This window comes from Natator depressus, chromosome 4 (assembly GCF_965152275.1).
Source record: "Natator depressus isolate rNatDep1 chromosome 4, rNatDep2.hap1, whole genome shotgun sequence".
NCBI classification, from domain to species: domain Eukaryota; kingdom Metazoa; phylum Chordata; order Testudines; family Cheloniidae; genus Natator; species Natator depressus.
The window spans coordinates 20,757,485-20,779,425 of NC_134237.1; the positions used below are offsets into that span (position 1 = coordinate 20,757,485).

Sequence of the window (21,941 nt, forward strand, 5' to 3'; positions counted from 1 at the left end):
AGGAGACATACGGTGACGGTTACCTGAGCGGGCTCCATGCTTGCGGTGGTATGGCGTCCGCACAGGTAACTCAGGAAAAAAGGCGCGAAACAATTGTCTGCCCTTGCCTTCACGGAGGGAGGGAGGGAACGGGGGCCGGACAATATGTACCCAGAACCACCCGCGACAATGTTTTAGCCCAATCAGAGTGCTCCATTGGGCTGCTCTGGACAGCACTCTCAACTCAGATGCACGATTGTTTGCCGTTGCTCTGACGCAGGGAGGGGCGACTGAGGACACGGCTTACAAGGGTAGAGTTCACGGAGGGTTCCAATAAGAAATGGTGCACCTAAGTTATTGTTCTTATTGGAACAAGGAGGTTAGCCTGGCCTCTGATTGATACATGGCTAGATCTACCTCGCTGCACCTTCTCTGTGCGTGACTGCAGTGTGACCTAGAGGAATGAGTCCCCTAGACAGGGGAGAAGGCAAATGAGTACAAAACAAATCTGGTCTATTTCTTGTTTTGATCCACTCCATCTATCTTTTACATCTTTGGCTAGCAGCAGACGGTGCAGAAGGACTGCATGCCATCCACATCTCATGGCTGCTCGGCAGAAGACGGTGCAATAGGACTGCTAGCAATCCATATTGCCTGCCTGCTCACCATAAGACGGTTCAATAGGACTGACTGCCGGACTAAAAAAAATGACCTGGTCAAGTCACTAAAAATTTAGTCCCTGCGCCCATGTCTGCCCAGGCGCTCCTGATCGACCTCACACAGGCGACCAGGAACACCTCGGACATGACGAGGACGGCTACCAGTCGTACTGTACCGTCTGCTGCCAGAAGGCAATGGGTTGCTGCTACTGTGTAGCAATGCCGTACCGCGTCTGCCAGCACCCAGGAGACATACGGTGACGGTTACCTGAGCGGGCTCCATGCTTGCGGTGGTATGGCGTCCGCACAGGTAACTCAGGAAAAAAGGCGCGAAACAATTGTCTGCCCTTGCTTTCACGGAGGGAGGGAGGGAAGGGGGGGACTGACGATATGTACCCAGAACCACCCGCGACAATGTTTCAGCCCCATCAGGCATTGGGATCTCAACCCAGAATTCCAATGGGCAGCGGAGACTGCGGGAACTGTGGGATAGCTACCCACAGTGCAACGCTCCGGAAGTCGACTCTAGCCTCGGTACTGTGGAAGCACTCCGCCGAGTTAATGCACTTAATGCACTTCTGTGGGGACACACACACTCGAATATATAAAACCGATTTCTAAAAAACCGACTTCTATAAATTCGACCTTATTCCGTAGTGTAGACATACCCTTAGTCTGTATTCGTAAAAAGAAAAAAGAAAAGGAGTACTTGTGGCACCTTAGAGACTAACCAGTTTATTTGAGCATGAGCTTTCGTGAGCTACAGCTCACTTCATCGGATGCATAGCATATCGTGGAAACTGCAGAAGACATTATATACACACAGAGACCATGAAACAAAACTTCCTCCCACCCCACTGTCCTGCTGCTAACAGCTTATCTAAAGTGATCATCAAGGAGGGCCATTTCCAGCACAAATCCAGGTTTTCTCACCCTTCAAACTCACTCTCCTGCTGGTAATAGCCCATCCCTCTTTGAAACCTCTCTTTATAATGCGCATGATAATCAAGGTGGGTCATTTCCAGCACTAATCCAGGTTTTCTCACCACCCCCCCCCCCACACACTCCCCTCCAAAAACCACACACACAAACTCACTCTCCTGCTGGCAATAGCTCATCTTACAATGTGCACAGCAATAATCCAAGTTTAACCAGAACGTCTTGGGGGGGGGGGGTTGTAGGAAAAAAACAAGGGGAGATAGGCTACCTTGCATAATGACTTAGCCACTCCCAGTCTCTATTCAAGCCCAAATTAATAGTATCCAATTTGCAAATGAATTCCAATTCAGCAGTTTCTCGCTGGAGTCTGGATTTGAAGTTTTTTTGCTTTAAGATAGCGACCCTCATGTCTGTGATTGCGTGACTAGAGAGATTGAAGTGTTCTCTGACTGGTTTATGAATGTTATAATTCTTAACATCTGATTTGTGTCCATTTATTCTTTTACGTAGAGACTGTCCAGTTTGACCAATGTACATGGCAGAGGGGCATTGCTGGCACATGATGGCATATATCACATTGGTGGATGTGCAGGTGAACGAGCCTCTGATAGTGTGGCTGATGTTGTTAGGCCCTGTGATGGTGTTCCCTGAATAGATATGTGGGCACAGTAGGCCTTTTCTGCAAACTCCCTTCTCCCTAATTCGACCACTTGTACAGAATTGGCAGAGCAGAGCAGTTAGAAGTGGAAGAGCCCCATTGAAAGGACCCTCTACAAAGACAGGGTATATTTCCTCCCCTTTGTGCTCTTCTCTCCCCTCCCCTTCCCCCCCGAGAGTTACCAGTTTAATGTCTCCACATCTCCAACTTCACATGATTACTTTCTATTGGAGTAGATATAAATGTGCTTCCCAAGACTTAATTTGTAAATTTCGACTGAGTCACCCATGGGTGTAGAAGATCTTTCTCCTCTGGCATGGGTTCCTTAGAGTCCAATCTCACGTTGAGCCTTGGCTGCCCAGCATGACCCACAACTTGTGCAGCTGCCCAAAGGGGCATGTAACTTCAACAGCAGTTGCTTTTGCATGGAAGTGTCAGAACAGGTTGAGGGGCACTAGGCAAGGGTTCTTGTTGGGTGTATGGTGTTGGCACCAGGGGGCTATTACCCCAAATGGATCTTCACTGGCTCCCAGTGGAGCAGATTACTGTCATACCAGTGAAAAAGGTCCACAGTAATTAATTGGCATACACGGCAGTTTATTCGAGAAGGAATTACAGAAGCGGTAAAGGGTTACATTTAAGCACATAACTCCTATGTTAGACGTGAAAGAATTATACAATAAGAGCTACACATTCCTCTTAGTGAGCCTCTCTTTCGCAAACGTACACAAACAGGCCCTGTGCTAGCCTCACACAGTTCCTGCTTGGCAAACAGAGAAGGTGGTTACCAAATTCTATGGACGACTTCTTTTCTCCAGGTCTGGTCTCCTCGGATCTGTCTTGGATTCCCTCGAGGCAAGGCCTTGGCTGCCTGGAAACCCCTCTGGCTCACAGGCCTACTTGAGACCACGGAGCAGAGTTTTGGCCGTTCTGCCTAGCAGCGTTGCTTCTTTAAGCGTCAATTAAGGAATTCCCCAACAGTAATTTAATTTGCTTGATTTTTATACTCTTTTTCCTCAAAGGAGTCACATGTCTTAAAAGGGTGCCCGGTGGGTGTGTAGCTACTCATTTTTAACCTAATTAATACTTTAGGAGGAGACTGCAGAGTGGTGCCAACTGAATATTACCCCACATTCACTCCCTTACCAATCATTCACTTCAGCCCCCTGCGTGATGTCCTTCAACAGGGTCGAGATGCCCCCATCAGCCCATGCTCCCCTTCGGGTGTTCTGCACGTGTTCTTTGCTTTCAAGTGGACATATTTGCTGACCCAAAGATCAGTACTGATCATACACGCAGCATGGAGCCAGTCAGTTTCACCTCTGCCATCTGCCTGATGCTAAGAGAAAGATTTTGCTCCCAGAATCTTCTTTTGCAGGTCAGTCATGTGAAGCCATGTGCTCACCATTCGTTCAGTATGGCAACACCAGTTCGGCACCATTCCAACATATGGTATGCTGTGTAACAGCGTGAAGTGGCTCACCATGCTAATTATTCATGCCACACCAGAAGTGTGCTAAGCCATTTAAAAGACACAGGCGCTGTTTATTCAGGTTTTTTTCCTCGTACCTGCAGGTATAGTGCCAGGAGCTCCATTTGGTGTTGTGGGTCCTTGGTCCTCACGTCCTACAAGGGCCCACTTTTTCAAATGGGCCATGTCCCAAGGAGCCTATAATATTAAGATGGGGGTGGGGTGGGGTGGGGAAGGAAGCTTGCACCTTTCCTTTAGCAACAGGAAGCAAAGAAAACCATGCTTCCCTTACCACCATTGCCTGGAGAGCTGCAGATCGACAAGGCATTAGTGCTTCAGTTTGCATTGTGGAGTCTATCGGCACAGCCCGGAGGCTTGACATGTAATTAAGCTTTACTTTTTTTTAAAAAAAAAAAGGGTTCTGGAGAGTTGTCGGAATAGCCACAGAATGATCCATATCCCCTGGATTTCTCTGTCCCTGACAGCCTGTATTCTGCAAATTGAGCTGCACTTATTCTAAACTCCAGTACAGGGTTAGCTGTGCCTGGAAATCTCAGTGCTCGCTCTGGCTCATCTGTTAGTCATAAGCTGCGAACAGATGTGCATCTTGAATGGAAAGGCCGTGCAGAGGCTTGGTCCCCGCTTAACCTCTTGCAGGTGGTTGAGGAGTTAGCTGTGCCAGGGCTGCTTCATTTAGACTGTGGGAGGAGCACGAAGGGGAGTTGTTGCACTCACTGGAAGCAGCCCCGGGAGGGAGCAGGTCACAGAGGGAAAGCGGTGGCTGGGGGCAAGGCGGGGTTGGTGACTGTACGGACTGGGTGAGCGCGGGGTAAATTGGAGAGCCACTTGGCAGAATGGCAACAGTGGCACAATTGGGAGGGTTGTTGGTTTGCAGCTGTGCTCCCCTCTTCCGCCTCAGTTTCCTTTCTTGTTTGCAGAAAGACAAACTGAAACAGGAAGGAGAGGAAATAAAGGCACTTTAAACACCAGTGACTCTCTGGGCTTCGTGCTCCCGCCCATGCAGCCCAAGTAAAGAGGCTTTTCATGAGGGAGCTAAAGGGAATGTGCAAGATTCTTCCCCCCGCCTACACAGGGAGTGGCAGCACAGCTCAGAGCTGCCGTAGTGCACTTCCTTAGGCTTGTGGCAGATTTGCTCTCCTGGTTTGTATTTGCCCCACCTCCAAGCCCCCTGTCATCTCCTCTGCACTGCAAAATAGAACTCCACAGTGCGCTGTCGACTCTGCGTTCTGCACTCTCTGCAGCAGAAACACAGCGATTCTGCTTTTCGGAGTCGGTTCTGCAGGAGCCAATCAGAGGATGCTCCTACTTCATGGTCTTGTCCTGCATGACCTTTCTGGGAGAGGGAAACCCGAGCAGAGGAGCACAAACCATTTTGGGACCACTGAACTTGTTAAGCATCAGAGATTGCAGATGGAAAAATGTCGAAGTGGTCAGAAATATCTCTTCTGCAATCACAGAAAAAGTTAACCTCCCTTCAGAAAACAGTCCAGCCCCTTTACCCCTGTAAGGACACCCGCAGATCATCATTCACAATCACACTTTTACTTGATCTACGTTTGTGTGAAACATGCCCCTGCTATAACAATTTGTGGGATACATAAAGATGAAAGTCAACATTCCCATTATTGATTGTTTAACTTTGGCATCCTTTGTCTCCTTCACCCTAGTTCCCCACCGTCCCCCAAAGTGTATAAACTCCGATTAACGTTCATTTTGTTTTTCCAGTGAGACAATAAAGAAAATAGTGCTGCGAGTTTTAACTTTTAGCTAAGGGAGCAGTAGGACAGATTCTAGCAAGTTAGGGCAAAATTGTAATCCACCTGGCACTTGCTTGTTGCTGTTTCTCTTCTGACGAGACCTGAAATGTCCCAGAGGCCTGGTAATTACCCAACAACTGTAACCTCAGATGTAAACCTGCATTCTACAGTTCCTCAGTTCCACTCAAACCATGAACAAAGCACTTTTTTTTGTCAGGATAATCAGCTGACTTACTCCAGACGCTCCTTCTACACAGGGGCTTAGAATGCCCTTTGAATGTTGTGCAAACAAAGAAAACTAAATTTATTCTTTTTGTTTCTTTAGTGTAATATCATTACAGATTCCTGGCCTTACTCCTGCACTAATGTTGGGGAGCATATTTCTTTATGCCTCACCACTGCTCTTCTAGTGAACAACCACTATTAAATTACTGAATTGCTTAGCCTTGAACTTCACAATGTTTTTACTGTGTTTACAAGAGAAGACTGGAGTTTTCCATTAATGCCTATGTTCTAGCTACGGTATTTTTATGACTCATTTGTACTTTAGCCCCGTGGCAATGAGAATGTCCAGCATTTTGATGTTTTCTCCAAACACCCTGAATATATTCACAAGAACTACAGCAAGAATCCCTGCCCCCCTTTTTTTAAACTAGCTGGTTCCAGAGACAGCAAGTTGTTTTCATACTGTATCTATCTGGGAGCTGTGAAATCACTGCCTCATTGCACATCCTATACTTCCTCAAACTACCACTTTATTCCCTTACGTATCATTGCTAAAGCAACAATGTGGTTGAAATGTGCTTTCTCATGAATTTATCTCCCTAAAGCTAACCAAAAGTGATTCATGAATCCGGGTCTGAGTAAACGCCAATCCACACCAGGGAACTGTCTCATATTACTCTGAATGTGTGTAAATGACATCAGTCTATCTCAGGGCTGAGGGTTACTTAAGTCATTTTAAAATGTCAGTAACTGTCTGAAATGCTGTTTTAAATCCCCCTGCCCTCTTAGTAGCAGGATGTTCTTGAGCAGTATTTGTGAAATTGATCTGGATTGCATTGGAGAGGAGGGAACCAGTTCTAAAAGAAATGATCATAGAAATGCAGGGCTGGAAGGGACCTCGAGAAGTCAAGTCCAGCCCCCTGTGTTGAGGCAGAACCAAGGAAACCTAGACCATCCCTGGCAGGTTTGTCTAAGCTGTGCCGGAGCTAAGACCCACTCCCCTGCCATGGAACATCCTTCTCTTTGTTGACATACTACAGCAGACCAATGGCCCTTCAGCTTGGGTACCTAGGCACCCACAATGATAAATACCAGATACTGTGGGGAAGGTATTCAATAATCACCATAATACACCCCTGTGGGCAGTATTACATGGACAGAGGCTCTTGTGATTTTTTTTTTTTATTAAGCTGTAGATGATGTTAGTGTTAATGTCCAAGCCCTTTAATCTATATGTCCATCCAGCCCTCAAGACAGGTAAGCCTTCGCATGCTGTGCTAAGGCAGCTGATCACTGAGCCTGCCTGATCAGGGGAAAACCAGTGTGCAAGCAAGGCGGGTGATCCGATTTTCCCGTCATGGAGTGGTGGGTGGTGGAGATGCTTTCTGCCTCCTGAGTAGTGCTACTTGCCTCATATTGGTTCCCTTCTCTTTTGTCCTCCCCAGCTGTCATCAGAAGTCACTACAATTTATAGGGGCTGTATTAACCCCATTGTGCAACTGCTGTGGGAGGGAGAGAGAGGAACCTGTCTTCGCTCCCCCGTTCCTGGCCACCTCTTAGTTATTTAGTTATAACTAAAAAATAAAACATTTGCCGGGAGCTGACCTCTCCTTCTCTGACCCTGGAAGAGAGCTGGGGAGGTGGGATTCCTGCTCCCATCACTGGTGGTGGTCCCCTTGTAGAAGGTGAGCTGCCACTGCTGCCACATAACCCACGTGTAAGGCTACGATTTTGTCACGGAGGTCTTGGAAGTCATGGAATCTGTGATTTCCAGAGACCTCCGTGACTTCAGCTCACGGTGACTGGGTGCTGCAGGGTCTCCCCATGGCCTGTGGCGGCTAAGAACTGTGGGATACTCCTGCTGCCAGAGATGGTGGGGGCTCCCCGAGCTCCGAGCCGCTGCGGGGGACAACCCCCCTCCCCTCCAGAGCTCCCCATTTTGTCATGAATCATTTTAGTAAAAGTCACCAATAGGTCACAGGCTTCCATGAATTTTTCTTTATAACCCGTGACCTGTCTGTGACTTTTACAAAAAATATGCATGACAAAATCTTAGCCTTACCCATGTAGGAAGGGAGAGTGTTTATCCCAACAGGGCTTTCTTCTCCCAACCGATGGCCTGTCCTCAGGAGCCTTGTATGTGCACGTGGCCATTTTAAGAACCATCTCTAGCTGATTGTCAGCTGCGAGAGAACCAGCCTGTCTCTGGGTTGTCGATGAGGCACTGAGAGTGCTCATAACATTCCCAAGGGCTGGGCACAGCTGAAGACCAGGCAGCCATGTGTGGCCAAGAGGAAACTTCACCTTCATGACCGTCAGCCGCGCCTATGGCTGCTGAGTTGAGGTAGCTGATGAAGTAGACGCAGTGTGATGCCCCGGGGCTGCTCTGAGCTGTCAGCTATTCTGGGTATACAGATGAGCAGGGAACATGTCACGTTTTGCTCCTGAATTCTTATATTTAGCCCTACCATAAGTAGCTTCATAAACTGGAGGGGGGTTTACTCAGGCCATGTTCGGTGTGAAGTGGCACACGTTACATATAGGCAGATAAGCATCATTAGAGTGCCTTGGATGAAAGAAGACAGCAGAAGTTGAGGCCCCATTGCCTGGCAGTCACCAGCCTTGACTTGCTGGAGTCTGTAGCTCCTCTGGTGATCACAACATCCCCCAGGACAGTTGCCGCTGCCTTACCTTTTCTTTAAAATTTCCATTTCTCTCTCTTCTCCCCACTCCTAAAATTGTTACTTCATGATGCAACATTTTATTTGTATCTGTTTCCGTTTCTCTTTCCCTTCCAGTGCAATTCAGATGGCACTGTAGTAAACATACCAAAGGCCTTGCTGCACTGCAGCTTCCATTGTTGATGCAGCTAACTGATCCGCACTAGTGGTGAATTAGGTTTCTGATGTGAATGGAGCTGCCTCCTAAAAGACCAAATCTGGCTGCCAGAAGATTTTGTTGCAGGAGATTTTGGTTTCAATGAAACTTCCTGTTCTCTTTCTCCCCCACCTTTCCTCTCCAGAAGCATTAAAAGGGGCCTCAAATTTGGGAATTGTAAAGCATGGCCATTGGATGGATATAGGAAAGAGCAAGCCTCGCAAGTTCCAGGGGATTATACTTTCGTGTTTGAGGCGGCTGAGAATACAGAGACAGTTTTCTTCTTCTCATATGCAGACATCCAAGCTCAAAGACCAGAGGATAGTCTCTGTATCAAGGGAGGGTAGGTGATATAAACTGCCCTTCAAATGCCAAGTTGGGAACTCTTCTATCAGATGAGTTATTGTCTGTGATTCTGCCCCACAGTCACAAAGTGGAGAGGACGAAAGGCCAATCTGGTGCATAATTGCAGCAACTCTGGTTGAGCTAGAGAGTAGTTTGTTAATCTGTGATCAAGTGGAGAAGAAGGTGGGTGTGGAGATGGACTCCTGAATTTACTTGTTACTCTCTTTTTCCCACTGATGCTTCTACTCAATAAGAGCGTAGCTTTCAGCTCCCTGGCCAGGGCTGATCATCCATGCATGGGAAAGGGCCAGTAACCCTGTTGTCCAAGAGTGCGTGAGCTGCCATAGGAAAGGGTGTTGAGAGATCAGCCATAGTGTCACACCCTGGTCTGCAGGAGTGGTATTCCTCCTTTGAATATGAGTGGACTTTTGAGTTGGTGCCGTGTGTCGTTTCCTGTCTGAAAATGGGCTATCAGTCATCCGGGAGCGGTAATAGATTGGTTTCGGCCTTCACAGTTCTCCAGGCAGACTTAACAGGAATGGCATCTTAGGAGTGTCCTAAAGTTGTGTTGGTATTTACTGCACCTTTAGCATGAATGTTGCTTTACGGATGTTAGAAATAACAGACTGAGGAGCTACCAATTATACTTATAGATAACACAGTGGTAAAGATTCCAATTGATCAGATGATGTGGGTGGTGCTGACAAACCACAAAGAGGTGATCAGAGTGTGATGAGGAGAGAGAGTTCTTGGTAGGTTTTTCCCTTTGAGCGCTTTCGATTACAATCAGTTGAACTGTTGTGTTACCTGCTCGAGTGTTGCAGGCACCAATTCAGCAGGGTGTCTAAGCATGTTTTAAACTCAGTTCACTTCAGTGAGGCTTAAAGCACAGGCTTCTGTGTACTGTAGAAATAGGGCCGTTATGAGGAGGTGCAGAAGCATCTGTCGGAAGCCCCTGATGAGAAGGTTGGTGGTGGGATGCCAGCTGAATGTTCATGTTTAATACACCAAGCCCTCATTCTCTGGAGATTTGTGATCTGCTGTTGACACTTGACCACCTTTTGTAAAGTGCTGTGATGAAATGCCGGTGAATGACTGGTCCAAGCCACATAGCGCTTTTCACCCAACACCTGCTGAGCTCAGTGGAAAGAACCAATTGACTTCAGTGGTCATTGGATCAGACCTTATAAGAACTAAGTGGTGTTACTAGATCATCTTGCAACACAATACCATATTATTCTAACTCATTGTGCAATAGAATAGGGAATAGCTAAGTTTCTTTCATGTGATCTTTCTTTCTTTGATCTCCCTTAATCAAGCAGAGAACAGAGAGAGCTAAAGGGAAAAGTTAAGGTTGCTGTTAGTACCTTTACTGAGTAAACACTCAGCTGCCCGGTGCTTTGAACATGCCTTAATTTGAAAACATTTTAGTTTGAAATTTAATTCTGAATTGCCTGAATTGCCAGCGTTGTTTTTAGTAACTACCCCATTTGAGTTTTGGCTTTATTAACAAACAAAACAACAATCAGGGAACATAAATAAATAGGCTCAAACTTCCCCAAACTTTGCTGCTCCCAGGATTCCTCTCTCAGGCTACTCAGCCCACATCCTAAATGACCCTCGCTTCCCCCTGTCCCCATCTCCCTTGGATCCAGACCAGATAATGAGCCACCTGCCTCAGTGAGTCAATCAAAGCTTTCCCAGAAGCAACCAGAGTAGAGTGTTTCAGGCAAAGCCTGTTACGCTCCTTCATGACCCTAGTCACTTACAGGGTTGCCAACTTCTAACTGCACAAAATCAAACATCCTTGCCCCACCCCCTGCCCTGCCCTTATCTGAGGCCCCACCCCTTCTTCGAGGCCCAACCCCCAATCACTCCATCCACCCTCCCTCCATCGCTCGCTCTCCCCCACCCTTACTCACTTTCAGCAGGCTGGGTCAGGGGGTTGGGGTGCGGGCTGGGGGTATGGGCTCTGGTGTGGGGCCAGAAATGAGGGGTTCAGGGTGCGGGAGAGGGCTCTGGGCTGGGGCCGGGGGTTGAAATGTGGGAGAGTGTGAGGGCTTCGGCTGGGGGTGCGAGTTCTGGGGTGGGGCTGGGGATGAGGGGTTTGGGGTGTGGGAGGGGGCTCAGGGCTCGGACAGAGGCTTGGGGGTGGGCTCTGGGAGGGATTTTCAGTGTGGGAGGGGACTCTGGGCTGGGGTAGGGGTTTGGGGTATGGGAGGAGGTGAGGGGTGCGAGGTCTGGGAGGGAGTTTGGGTGCTGGAGGGGGCTCAGGGCTGGGGCAGGGAGTTAGGGTGCAGGAGGGGGCTTGGTGTGCAGGCTCGGGCCGGTCGGGGCTTACCTCAGGCAGCTCCCGGAAGTGGCCAGCATGTTCAGCTCCTAGGTGGAGGGTCCAGTGGGATCTGCAGTTCCCGGCCAATGGGAGCTGCGGAGCCGCCGCTCAGGGCAGGGACAGCACATGGAGCCTCCCTGGCTGCCCCTGCGCTTAGGAGCCGGACCTTCCGGCTGCTTCCGGGAGCCGTGCGGAGCCAGGGGAGGCAGGGAGCCTCTTCCTTAGCCCCGCTGCGCCGTCAACCGGACTTTTAATCAAAAACTGGACGCCCGGCAACCCTAGTCGCTTAGCCGAGCACTGTTTTTTCTGTTGTTAGCTAGGGATTCTGCTGCTTACTGCCATGATAACCTGGGAGATGGGAACTAGGGTTTCTTCTTGGCTATAAAAAATCTTTATATTTGAGTTATCCGGCTCTTTCTGGAACAAAATCCACAGATCCTGAATCACTGTGATTGACTTCATCCACGCTGCTGTGATTCAGACCAGCACAGCCACCTCCGTGTTCTGCACTGCAAAGGTGACTTTTCTAATTGGCTGAGTCAACGTGCGTGGTTGCTGTCAGCCTTAAAATAGAGTGACTTCATATGTGCATGGGTGAGGGGAGGTGGCATTCTCCAAAGACATGCTGGTGACATGTCTGGGGACTCGTCCCACCAGGTACTTTGAAAATGGGGTTTGATTTAAAAGTTAGTGTGAGGTATGAAGACACCGTAACCCTCCGCTTCCCAGTCTCGTTTTGTTGGACCCCCACACACAACTGTTTTTTTATTATGTATTTTTTATTGTGTCTATGTTGCTGTGCAGTCACGTGCTGTTATTTCGGCAGGACCCCAGGGGAGTGAGTGGCATCTATTAAGCATGGTCATAATGCTTATGCACAAGGAGGCAGAATGAGTTACGCGGGCCGACTTCGGCATTTCCTGCCTTTTGAGCAATTTAAGTTGCAGCCTTAGTACTCTTTTGGTGTGGCGTGTGGGCATTGTATGGGACCATACATGCCCTGTGTAACACTAGCTGTCAGATATGAGCAGCACTCATCGCCCTCAGGCAGTAAGCTGGTAACTGCTGGTTGTTTCACCTAACCTACATTGCAAAGCTGCTATTGCCAAGCCTTGGAGGAGGTGTGGTGTCTCAGCTGGGAAGGCACACCACTGTGTTGGAAAAGCCTGCACCTTGTCTACACTGCCACTTCCACCAATTCTCACCATCAGTGGAGAATGACGGATCCGAATTTTGCCAGTGCAGCCTCAGTACATAATATTTGTTACATTTAGATGGCACGGTTCTTGGGGTAACTTTGTTCTATATCTGTGCAGTACTAGGCTTGCTTCTGGTGCTATATGTACTATATGTATAATAAATCATCTGGTGAAAACCTGTCTTGCAAATGTCAAAGGGTGCCTCTTGTGTCGGGGAAGGGAACACCACCTGAGTAGGAAATGTGTTGGAAAAGGAAGGCCTGATTAATGGTGCAGTGGTTTTATCTTGCATGCAGACAATCAGGGTGGATTTGATTTAAATCAAATTGATTTAAATCACTAGTCAGGAAGACTCGATTTAATCATGGATTTCTACATAAAAGTGCATTCTTGTTGGTTGTTTATTTAACTAAAACAACGTTATGTATTCTGGATTTTTTTGTTCAACCGCAAACATAATATTTTAACAAAACAAGCATATGAATTTTTGAATTTAGTTAAACATTCAAGTTTTTTAAAATCAGGTTTGTTTTTGTTAAAATTGTTTTTAACTAAAATAGTTAAATGAAATATTTAAAAAATCAAAACAAAAATTAAATCGACCGTGTGAGCCCGGTCAACATGAGAGACTTAAAATTTTGCACTTCTAATAGGCCCTTGCCTCCAAGGATCTCACAGTGTGTTACAAATAAGCTTCCTTGGGGAGTAGATGTTATCCCTGTTTTATAGATGGGGAGGGAACCAAAGCTCAGAGATTGAAGGTGGTATTTTCATTCCCATTCAGCATGGGCCTATCTCTGCTCCCATTGAAATCGATGAGAAGCTCCCTTTGTCCAAGGCTGCAGGGTCAAGAATAGATTGCAGGGGTCCCAATTACCAGAACTGGGCACTACTACTACACTACTGTGAAGTCAAACTGTCTTGAAGACAGTGGGCCTCTTCACCATTGTACACTAACCCTTCTGTGTTGCTCCACTGATGCAAAGGGGCTGTAAAGCTGGGGGATGTTATCAGCTGGGAAAATTCCACCTGTGCAGAGAGTGTGGCTGCAGCATCTCTTCATTCCAGTTGCTAAAATTGCCCCTTGGGGCCACTGACTGGAATAAATCAGAGCAAACTTGGGGCTGATCTAAATGTACACTGGAAGCCAAGCCACCTTTACCCCAGCTCGCTTGGGACAGACCTTGCACCAAGTATAGCTTGACAGGGCTTGATACTTAGGTCCAATTTGTATTAAAAAAAAATCTAATGAGGATGATCCTAAAATAAACCAAAGTTTGTTACCTTCTCCTAGGAAAAGTGGGTGAGCGGGGAGCTGGTGAATAAAGTGGCCTTGTGGACAGAAGAGCTACATTTCAGAACTCCCTCAGGGATTGCCAGCTGGCACGCTGGCTCCGAACATAGATGCTGTAGTGGGGCGCGGCTGTTCTCTGAAATGAAGGGATGTGACTGGGTGTGTTTTCTATAAACACTTGCAGTTTGGAGTTACAGAGCTGTCAGATGAGGTTGACTCTTTAACGTAATTGCTTGGATACTTAAACACTTTTCCATTCGCTAAGGATTCACACCATTTTACTTTGTGAACTCCTGTGTGTATTAAACTACCTCAGCTGGGCCAATGATTCTCCAGCAAATATGGTAAAAAGAAGATAGTGGGAATAAAAAGCACTAGCCACACCCTTCTCCTCTGCATATTTTCAATCCAGTAATGCCTGTTGCTGACATCCAGTTATCGAATGCCATTTCCAGTGGGACCTGTAAACATGCATCAGACATTTAAATGGTCTGTCTTCTACAGTCTGTGAGGGGGTGACGGAGGATGGGTTAGGGAAGCAGTTGCCCATTGCCTGTAACACTTTGTACTGTTTAACAGGGAAGCAGTAGATTCTATAGCATGGTGCATTGCACGTACCAGAGCTGTGTGTGGGGCTTAAACGTCTCTTCCGATCAGAAGAGGATGTAGCTAACACAGAGCATGTGGGCTGTGCCTTTGGAGCTCTTGGCTATGAGCAGAGCGCTATGTGCAGAGAACAGACTTGGGAAACTGGTGGGTTTGTGATGAATATATTGAATAGACCTTGCACAGCCTGTAATAGCAGATGGGTAAGTGCATCATAGCAAGCCCAATTAAGGTAACGTGAGAGGTGGGCTGCAGTTTATAGTTAAGAAGGTAACAAAGCGAGTTACTCACGAATGGAAGGAATGTTTTTATTTGACATTTCTTCACTCTGTTTTCTTGTGAAGATTCCTTTCCAGCTGGGGATTTTAACGGGGGACTTTCAGACCCTAAAGCAGTAATGCTACATGTTGAGCTTAAAGATGATCTGGCATCCTTTTTTCAATTGTCTGGCCACAAAAAGGAAGAGACTGCTAGAACTAGAACCAAAATCAATCTTGAAGTGTGTTACTCCTGTGCTCTATTCTTACCACCATCCATGGTGCCCCCATGCAGCAGCCAGTTGCTTGGAGCCTGTCTGTAAAAACAGGCCACCCAAATCACATATGCAAATAGCACAAAACAGGCCACAGAGTGCTGCAGTTGGGCACTGAACTGCCCAAACCTGGGACTCGTGTGTGTAACTTACATGGCTGCTCTTGGCAACTGGGTCCTGAGCTAGGCATGTCCACTTTTCCTGTTATATGACAAGGTGAAAATCTTAAGTTAGGTAGAAAAAGTTACCATTACAGAGACTAAATTACTAAGTACTGATCACTATTTTCATAGAATTTCCCTCTCCTGCTGTAGGCAACCTGGTTTTCTTATGAAAATGAATCCCTTGCCTGCATGTTACAGAGCAAAGCTCTTTTTGGTCCAGTCTGAAACCTCCATCTGTATTTAATTTTTGTCTAATAAAAAATAATTCTGAGTTTACAAGTTTGGTGGGAAAGTTTTGCTACCAAACGTGCCAGCTTATTGCAAGACAGGAATTTTCCATTTAATTAGGTAAGCACTTAAAAAAACCCCGTGTAATGAAAGTGTCGTGATCGCTGATGCTACAATAACATTAAAGCTATTTCAGATGCATAGAGTGACTTAGTAGTGAAAAATTAATTGCAGACAATATTCTTATGGCAGGGTGACAGACTTTTACTCCTCTATAAAATCTCTTGATGTACTCACTGTTTGATGCAGACAGGAGAGAGTGTTATAATTTGTAGTAATTTAATTGGGTCGATTGATTTATACCTGGTTCAGTCTTGGTACTGTGTGATATGCTAGCAGCTCAGCTTTGGTAAGCTGGGTACTGCCCCTAGAAACGAGTAGGGAAGAGAGGTGAGTGGTGGAGCTAGCATTAGGAAGATGGGTAAAATAGGGAAGGAGTGAGGAGTTTTGGAGGGGCCTGCTAGATCACTCACTGGTTCCTCACAAGAGAGCTGAGCGAGGCAATCTCAGACAGGGACAGTCCAGTTCATGAATAACTCGCTTTATTAGCTCCCTAAATACTTAGCTGCAACATGCCCTGCATCTGTACCTTAATAACACTTGCTTTGATACACATTACTTGCACACTACATCAGGCTAGACTTTCAAAAATCTCAGCAGCCACAGTCTCAGCCAGACTTTCAGGAGAGCCCAGCGTGTTGAGTACTGAGCTCCCCTGAAAATTGGGCAATACGTGCCACAGTGGAAGCTGCTAGTTCCTGAGCTCTTCTGAAACTCTGTCTTTCTCTGCTGCAGTGTGGGTGTTGGGTTTTTAAAACTACATTGGTCACAAATGCAGCATGTTTGTGGAAACAGTTCAGGAGAAATACATTAAAGGTTGTGAGGTGATCCGATACCATGGGTGATGGGGGTGCAGGTAAGCACCATAAACAGAGGTGTAGTTCAGTTTTTGTTTCATCGTTTGTACTCTAGTTGTGCGTAGCGGGCTTCCCAACCAAGCCCGGGATTTCGTTATGCTAGGTCCTGTATAAACACACGTCTTCTTTATACTCAAGTATATATGGTGTATGTACAGGGCTGTAATGTCCATGCATAAATATGAGAGATGCCCTATTGCTTAGTGGGTTTCCTGTCTTCCTCAGAGCAAATTGGAGCATTGGCAGATCAGCACATAGTCCATGTTGCCTGCGGAGAGTCTCACAGTGTGGCACTCAGTGACCAGGGCCAGCTGTTTGCCTGGGGTGCAGGTAGTGATGGACAGCTGGGGATCACGACTACAGAAGATTCTGTGGCAGTACCAAGGTAAAGTTTACAGGAACTAAATGCTAAAGTTTTCACATGCAATGTATAAAGTTAGATCTTCTAGTTCTTCTTCCTGGGTCTGGGTGAATCTTTTCATTAACTTCAGTGTGCCCTCCTTGTTTTAAGAGTAATAAAAGGAGGACTTTTCTCCCCATCTGTATTCTGCTTATCAAGTCATCAAGGCCCTTTGGGTTTGGTTTTTATTGGAAAAAATCTCAGGTTTTACAAAAGCTATTATTTGGTTTTCACTGATTCTCATCGCCCCCCCCCCCCCCCTGTGCAATGAATGTTGGTCCTTTCAAGTACATGAAAATATGGGATTAAGTTAAGACAATCTAGTCCATTACATTATTTATGTTAATTATGATTTAGTCTCAGTGTAAATGCAAGACTGTTAAAGGGAGGCAATGTAGTGGAAGATACACATGCACGTGTGTGCTCCAGTACTCATAAAAGAAGGGTCGGAACTCCCTGGACCAGTAGGAGAGATGGCGGCTCAGTTACATGGGCCGCCCAGGGTACCGAGCAACCATCTTGCCTTCTGGGTGAGAAATATTCCTACTTTCTCTATTGCCTTTTTTCTGTCCTCTCATCCTTCCCTAGTGACCCCGATTTTGACCCTGAAAACGGAAGTGAATTTTTTTGCACTTATTTTTCACTTGTGTTTTTTAATTTTTTTTTTGGTAATATACACCAATCAATTCCTGGGAAATTTTAAACACAATAAAAACTACAAGTGAAGGACCTTGCAAGTCATTCGTCCCTTTTGGTCCAGAGATGAGTTTTTGTTCTGCTGTACAACCCAGTACGTTATACGACGGTATCACAGACGATATGGACCTCCCACTCTGGTTTCTCAGGAGGAAAAATGGGGCATGAATTAGCAGATACTTTTTTCCCCTGATGATATAATGTTTTAGAACTTTGTGTGAGAAGGGCGGGGGGAGTTGAGATGCAATGAAAATGCTGATTGGCACCCAATCACCTTCTTACTCCCTAAAATTTCTTGTGCTATGGGATCTGTCTTTCAAGATTAGAGAAGTAAACTTGGATGTATGAATGAGCACTGTGATTTTGAAAACCTCATGCAATGTTGCCTATTCACTCATTTCACTTAGTTGAGTTTATGGCACATCACAGTTTAATAAGGAACTATGAAACTGCCCATATCAGCACTGTCGTTAATATTACTCAAAAATCTTTAGATAGCGCTGATGTTTTTGATGGTTGTTTAATCTGATTTGTTCCTATCATTTCAAAGTGTCTTAAAAAGCATAATAAGCTTGGTATCACCTGAAAAATGATGAAAAACATCACCTTAATCCAGCTACCTAGTCCCTGTACGTATTGAGTCAGATTGCCTTACTTTAGGGGCAGATATATGCTTTCTCTGTTACTTGTTCCTGGTAGCCCGGCAGAGCCAGTACAGAGATGGATGAGAAACCTTGAAAGCTCTTGTAGGTTGTGCATCATGAGCAAAACTGTTAACGAAGTTCCAGTTTCAGAATCTTGATGATGCATGGTCTGAAGTAATCCAGCTTGGCTCGCAGATGTCAGGTTGACTCTACAGTACTGGCTGCTAGGAAAACATCTCTTGTGACTTGAGCAGAGTTATACAAAAATCATTGAAGCAAAAATGGAAACCCCTTCAGTGCCATTTTCTGAATGTTTCAAAGAAATAACTACACCTTATGAGCCTTAAGCCATTCTCCATGCAAGACCTTAAGCTAGTAAATGGAAAGGAACTGCACATCCCATTCATTGACACTAGAAAAACACCAGTTGCTTGATAGAGGCTAGCACTATAGACACTGTGAACGAGCTGTTCTAAGCAATTTACAAATGATAGAACTCAGCTGTACTGAAAAAGTTTGCTTGGCTCTATTAAAGCTAGTTGAAGTCTGTAGTGCCCAGGGGTGTTTTTAGCCTCTCCACTGCTTTGTCACCCAAATGGGTGTAACTGTAATCTCCTCAAAATTAGGACTATATATCACTGTAGGGGAAACAGATGTTGCAGGTAAAATATTGGTTTGGGGTTAGAATAAACATGTGTGATGGCAAGATGTGATGAACTCTAATCTCATTGTGTGTGTGGTTACTTTTTAAAAAAACCTTTCCTCTTTAGGTTAATAAAGAAACTGAACCAACAGACGATACTGCAGGTTTCCTGTGGCAATTGGCATTGCCTAGCTCTTGCGGCAGGTACTGTCACATTCAGTCGATGGTGTTAATAATAATAATAATATTTGTGTTGTGGTAGTGCTTAGAGGCCATGGCCCCATGGTGCTGTGCTCTGCGTGCTCACATAACAAAGAGACAGCCCTGCCCAAGGAGCTTGCAATCAAAGTAGAAGACTGTAGAAAACCACTGGAGACAAGAAGCGGGTGGAGGGAGCCCAAGGAAATGAGGAGAGAATTCTGGTCAGGCTGTTGTAGGGCAGCTGGAGTTCTTTTTAAGTCTTTGCAGGATTAGAGTGGTTGTGACATTGGGAAAAGCATTCCTGGGTGCTGCTCTTCAGCATGTAGAACACGTGCCTTTTTCTATGTGGCAGTGTGTAAGCCATAGTAGTTTTCCACTCTGTTAATCCACGGTCTGTTTTACCATAATATCTGCTGAATCTCCCAAGTCAGTCACACACTTCATTTATTATTTTACCTGGTAGCTCCATAGTGCACACTTTTGTTGCCAGTAGCGTATTGGTCACCACTCCTGCCTTCAGTAGCACTGAAGCCCACAGCACTGTTTCTTATTCAGGCGTAACAGATTTTTTTCCATGTTGGGCAGATTTTACTTACTAACTTCAGTTGTCCGTCTTCATTTCAGATGGCCAGTTCTTCACGTGGGGACAGAACAACTATGGCCAGCTGGGCCTGGGTAAAGAATGCCCCTCTCAAACCAGCCCGCAGCGCGTCACATCTCTCGATGGGATCCCCTTGGCTCAGGTTGCTGCCGGCGGAGCTCACAGCTTTGCTCTGTCTCTCTCCGGAGCTGTGTTTGGCTGGGGGAGGAACAACTCAGGACAGCTGGGCTTAAGTGACGAGCAAGGTATTGGAACATTTAACAATGAAGGATGAGCTGATTGCTGATCATGGCTTTGCTTTTTGTAATAATCCTTCATTCTACCAAGTGGCCTATAGGAGAGAGCACGGAAACGTGATTCCTCCCAAAGGGTCCATGAGCCTTTTATACCATCAATGGAAGGAAACTCTCTGCGGATGTAAATGGGAATTAGCAAGGTCAAAAAGATTGTAGGCAAACATTTCTGGGTGCCTATATTTTGGCACCTAAATCAGTGGTCTGATTGTTTTTGCAGAGGCACTGAGCATATGTAACTCCTGAGGAAGTCAGTGGGCTCCACGGAGGAGCCAAGATCCACCTATGTGGAACAGCCTGCAGGATCAGGGCCCTAGGTTGGTTGAAGCTAGCAGCAAGCAGGTATACAATCTACAATGATTAGCAATAGACATTATCACAGTATTGCAAAACTGTTTATTGGTAGTATGTGGCCAATGACTTTTTTTTTTCTCCGACAGCCGTACTAGCCAAAGCTCGTTGTAGCCTAGTCTCCAAACAGTCTGCAGCATGGATTTAGAATCAGTTTCGGAAAAGCAAATGCCATGTCCATCCTGGCCTGGGACACCTTCCTATTGTTAACAACACATTTTCAACTTGGTGTATATATCAAAGGGGTTTTTCTGTGGGTGCAAATGAGCCTGTCAGCATTCTTTAAACGTTTTCTGAGTGGCTTTAACTACTAGATAGGCTATTGATTGTGCAATGCGGGTAAGTTAGAGATGATTCTGTTTTGCCGTGTTTATAAGTGTGTATATATACAGTACATACTGCCTTTTGTAATATGCTGCATTTTCATAACGTAGATTGCAAAATATTATCGATGCATAATACTTATATATGTTGCAAAATAAAGCCATGAAGTTGCTCCACATTTCACATACATGTAAGTGGAAGTTACAGGTTTTAGCAGCCCACCTAACTAACACAGACATGTATTTTGAAACTACACAGACAATGTGCAAAGAATGTTGAAGGTATGACTTGAACCTGCAAAATGCTATATGTGCACGGTCTCATCAGTGCTGGGGAATTCCTGCAGTGTCTAGGCAGGTCAATCCTCCATTCCATATTATTTATTAGCATTGTGGTAGCTCCTAGGAACCCCATGGAGCAGGGTTCCTAGAGAATTCCATTGTGCTAAGCGCTATACAGACCCAGAACAAAAAGACAGTTCCTGTCCCAGAGCTTGCCTTCTGTAGCTATTAAGTTTCTCTCTCAACAGTAGTGGTGTGTGATTAATGCTTTATATGGCATCTCCTTTATTTTTGTTCTTTTGAGGAATGGCAGAACACATTTTGAAAAGGTGTGGGGGCGTTTCATCTGTGTTTTTATAAGATCTAAAACTTTTCTCTCACATAAGTGACTCATCTAAGATTCAGCTGTTGTAAATTATTCTTAATGAACATTAACAGCATGATCTATAGGCAATTGCGAGTGTTTCGCAGCGCTAAGTGTTTAAGTGATTTAATGTTCCATCTCTCTGTGACAATCCACAGATTGTTACAACGTGCCCTAAGCCTTGCATCACAATGGTGGTCATAGGGTGAACAGACAAAGCATTATGGTTCTGTTATAATTCAAATAGAAAAAAAAATCTATAGAATGGCACAGGTCTCCCCTCTCCACCTGTTAGATACGTGGGCTAAAGATTTCAAAAATAGGTGCCTAAAGTTAAGCTATAAATAGGTGGCCTGATTTTCAAGAGTGCAGAATGTGAAGCTGCTCCCATTGAAGTCCAACAGCTACCGGACATTCATCTTTTCTTAAAATGCTTGGCCATGGTCATCAGTAGCACATGTGACATTGTTTTGTGTGTTTGTTACGGAGAAGACAGACTTCTACATATTGTTTACAAAAAACTTGGAGAGAGAAGCATCCCATTACCTTCTGCAGAGATTAGTCTCTGCAACTAAAGCAATGACTCTTTCGTAAAAGGTGCCAAAGCAGGAAAGACAAAGCATTTACACACCGTGTCTCCTGAAATACTGGACACTTTCTTTGTGTTCTGCTTGAGATGCCCTGGGCAGGTGATGTCATGGATGTCTCCCATGTGTCCAAATCCTTCCTTCACAAGGTGATTCTTACCAGGGTTTTGGTAATAAGTTACCATCTAGTGTTTTGGAAGGCGGCATGAGTGTGAAGGTGGACCTAATTAGGATACTTAATCCTCTGAGTCATGCAAATCAATCCACAGGTACAAGGTGAAAAAAGGGGAGTT

At 45.7% G+C, this 21,941-nt stretch overlaps 1 protein-coding gene across 5 annotated transcripts in view; it reads left to right on the forward strand.

The window, feature by feature from the left end:
• HERC3 (HECT and RLD domain containing E3 ubiquitin protein ligase 3) overlaps window positions 1-21,941 on the forward strand; it is a 120,120-nt gene that overhangs the window by 30,587 nt on the left and 67,592 nt on the right. For all 5 annotated transcript variants that reach the window (XM_074950575.1, XM_074950578.1, XM_074950579.1 and 2 more), the window contains 3 exons: window positions 16,489-16,648; window positions 18,774-18,850; window positions 19,472-19,693. In XM_074950575.1, the coding sequence (XP_074806676.1) occupies window positions 16,489-16,648; window positions 18,774-18,850; window positions 19,472-19,693 (459 nt within the window). The remainder of the gene's footprint in view (window positions 1-16,488; window positions 16,649-18,773; window positions 18,851-19,471; window positions 19,694-21,941) is intronic.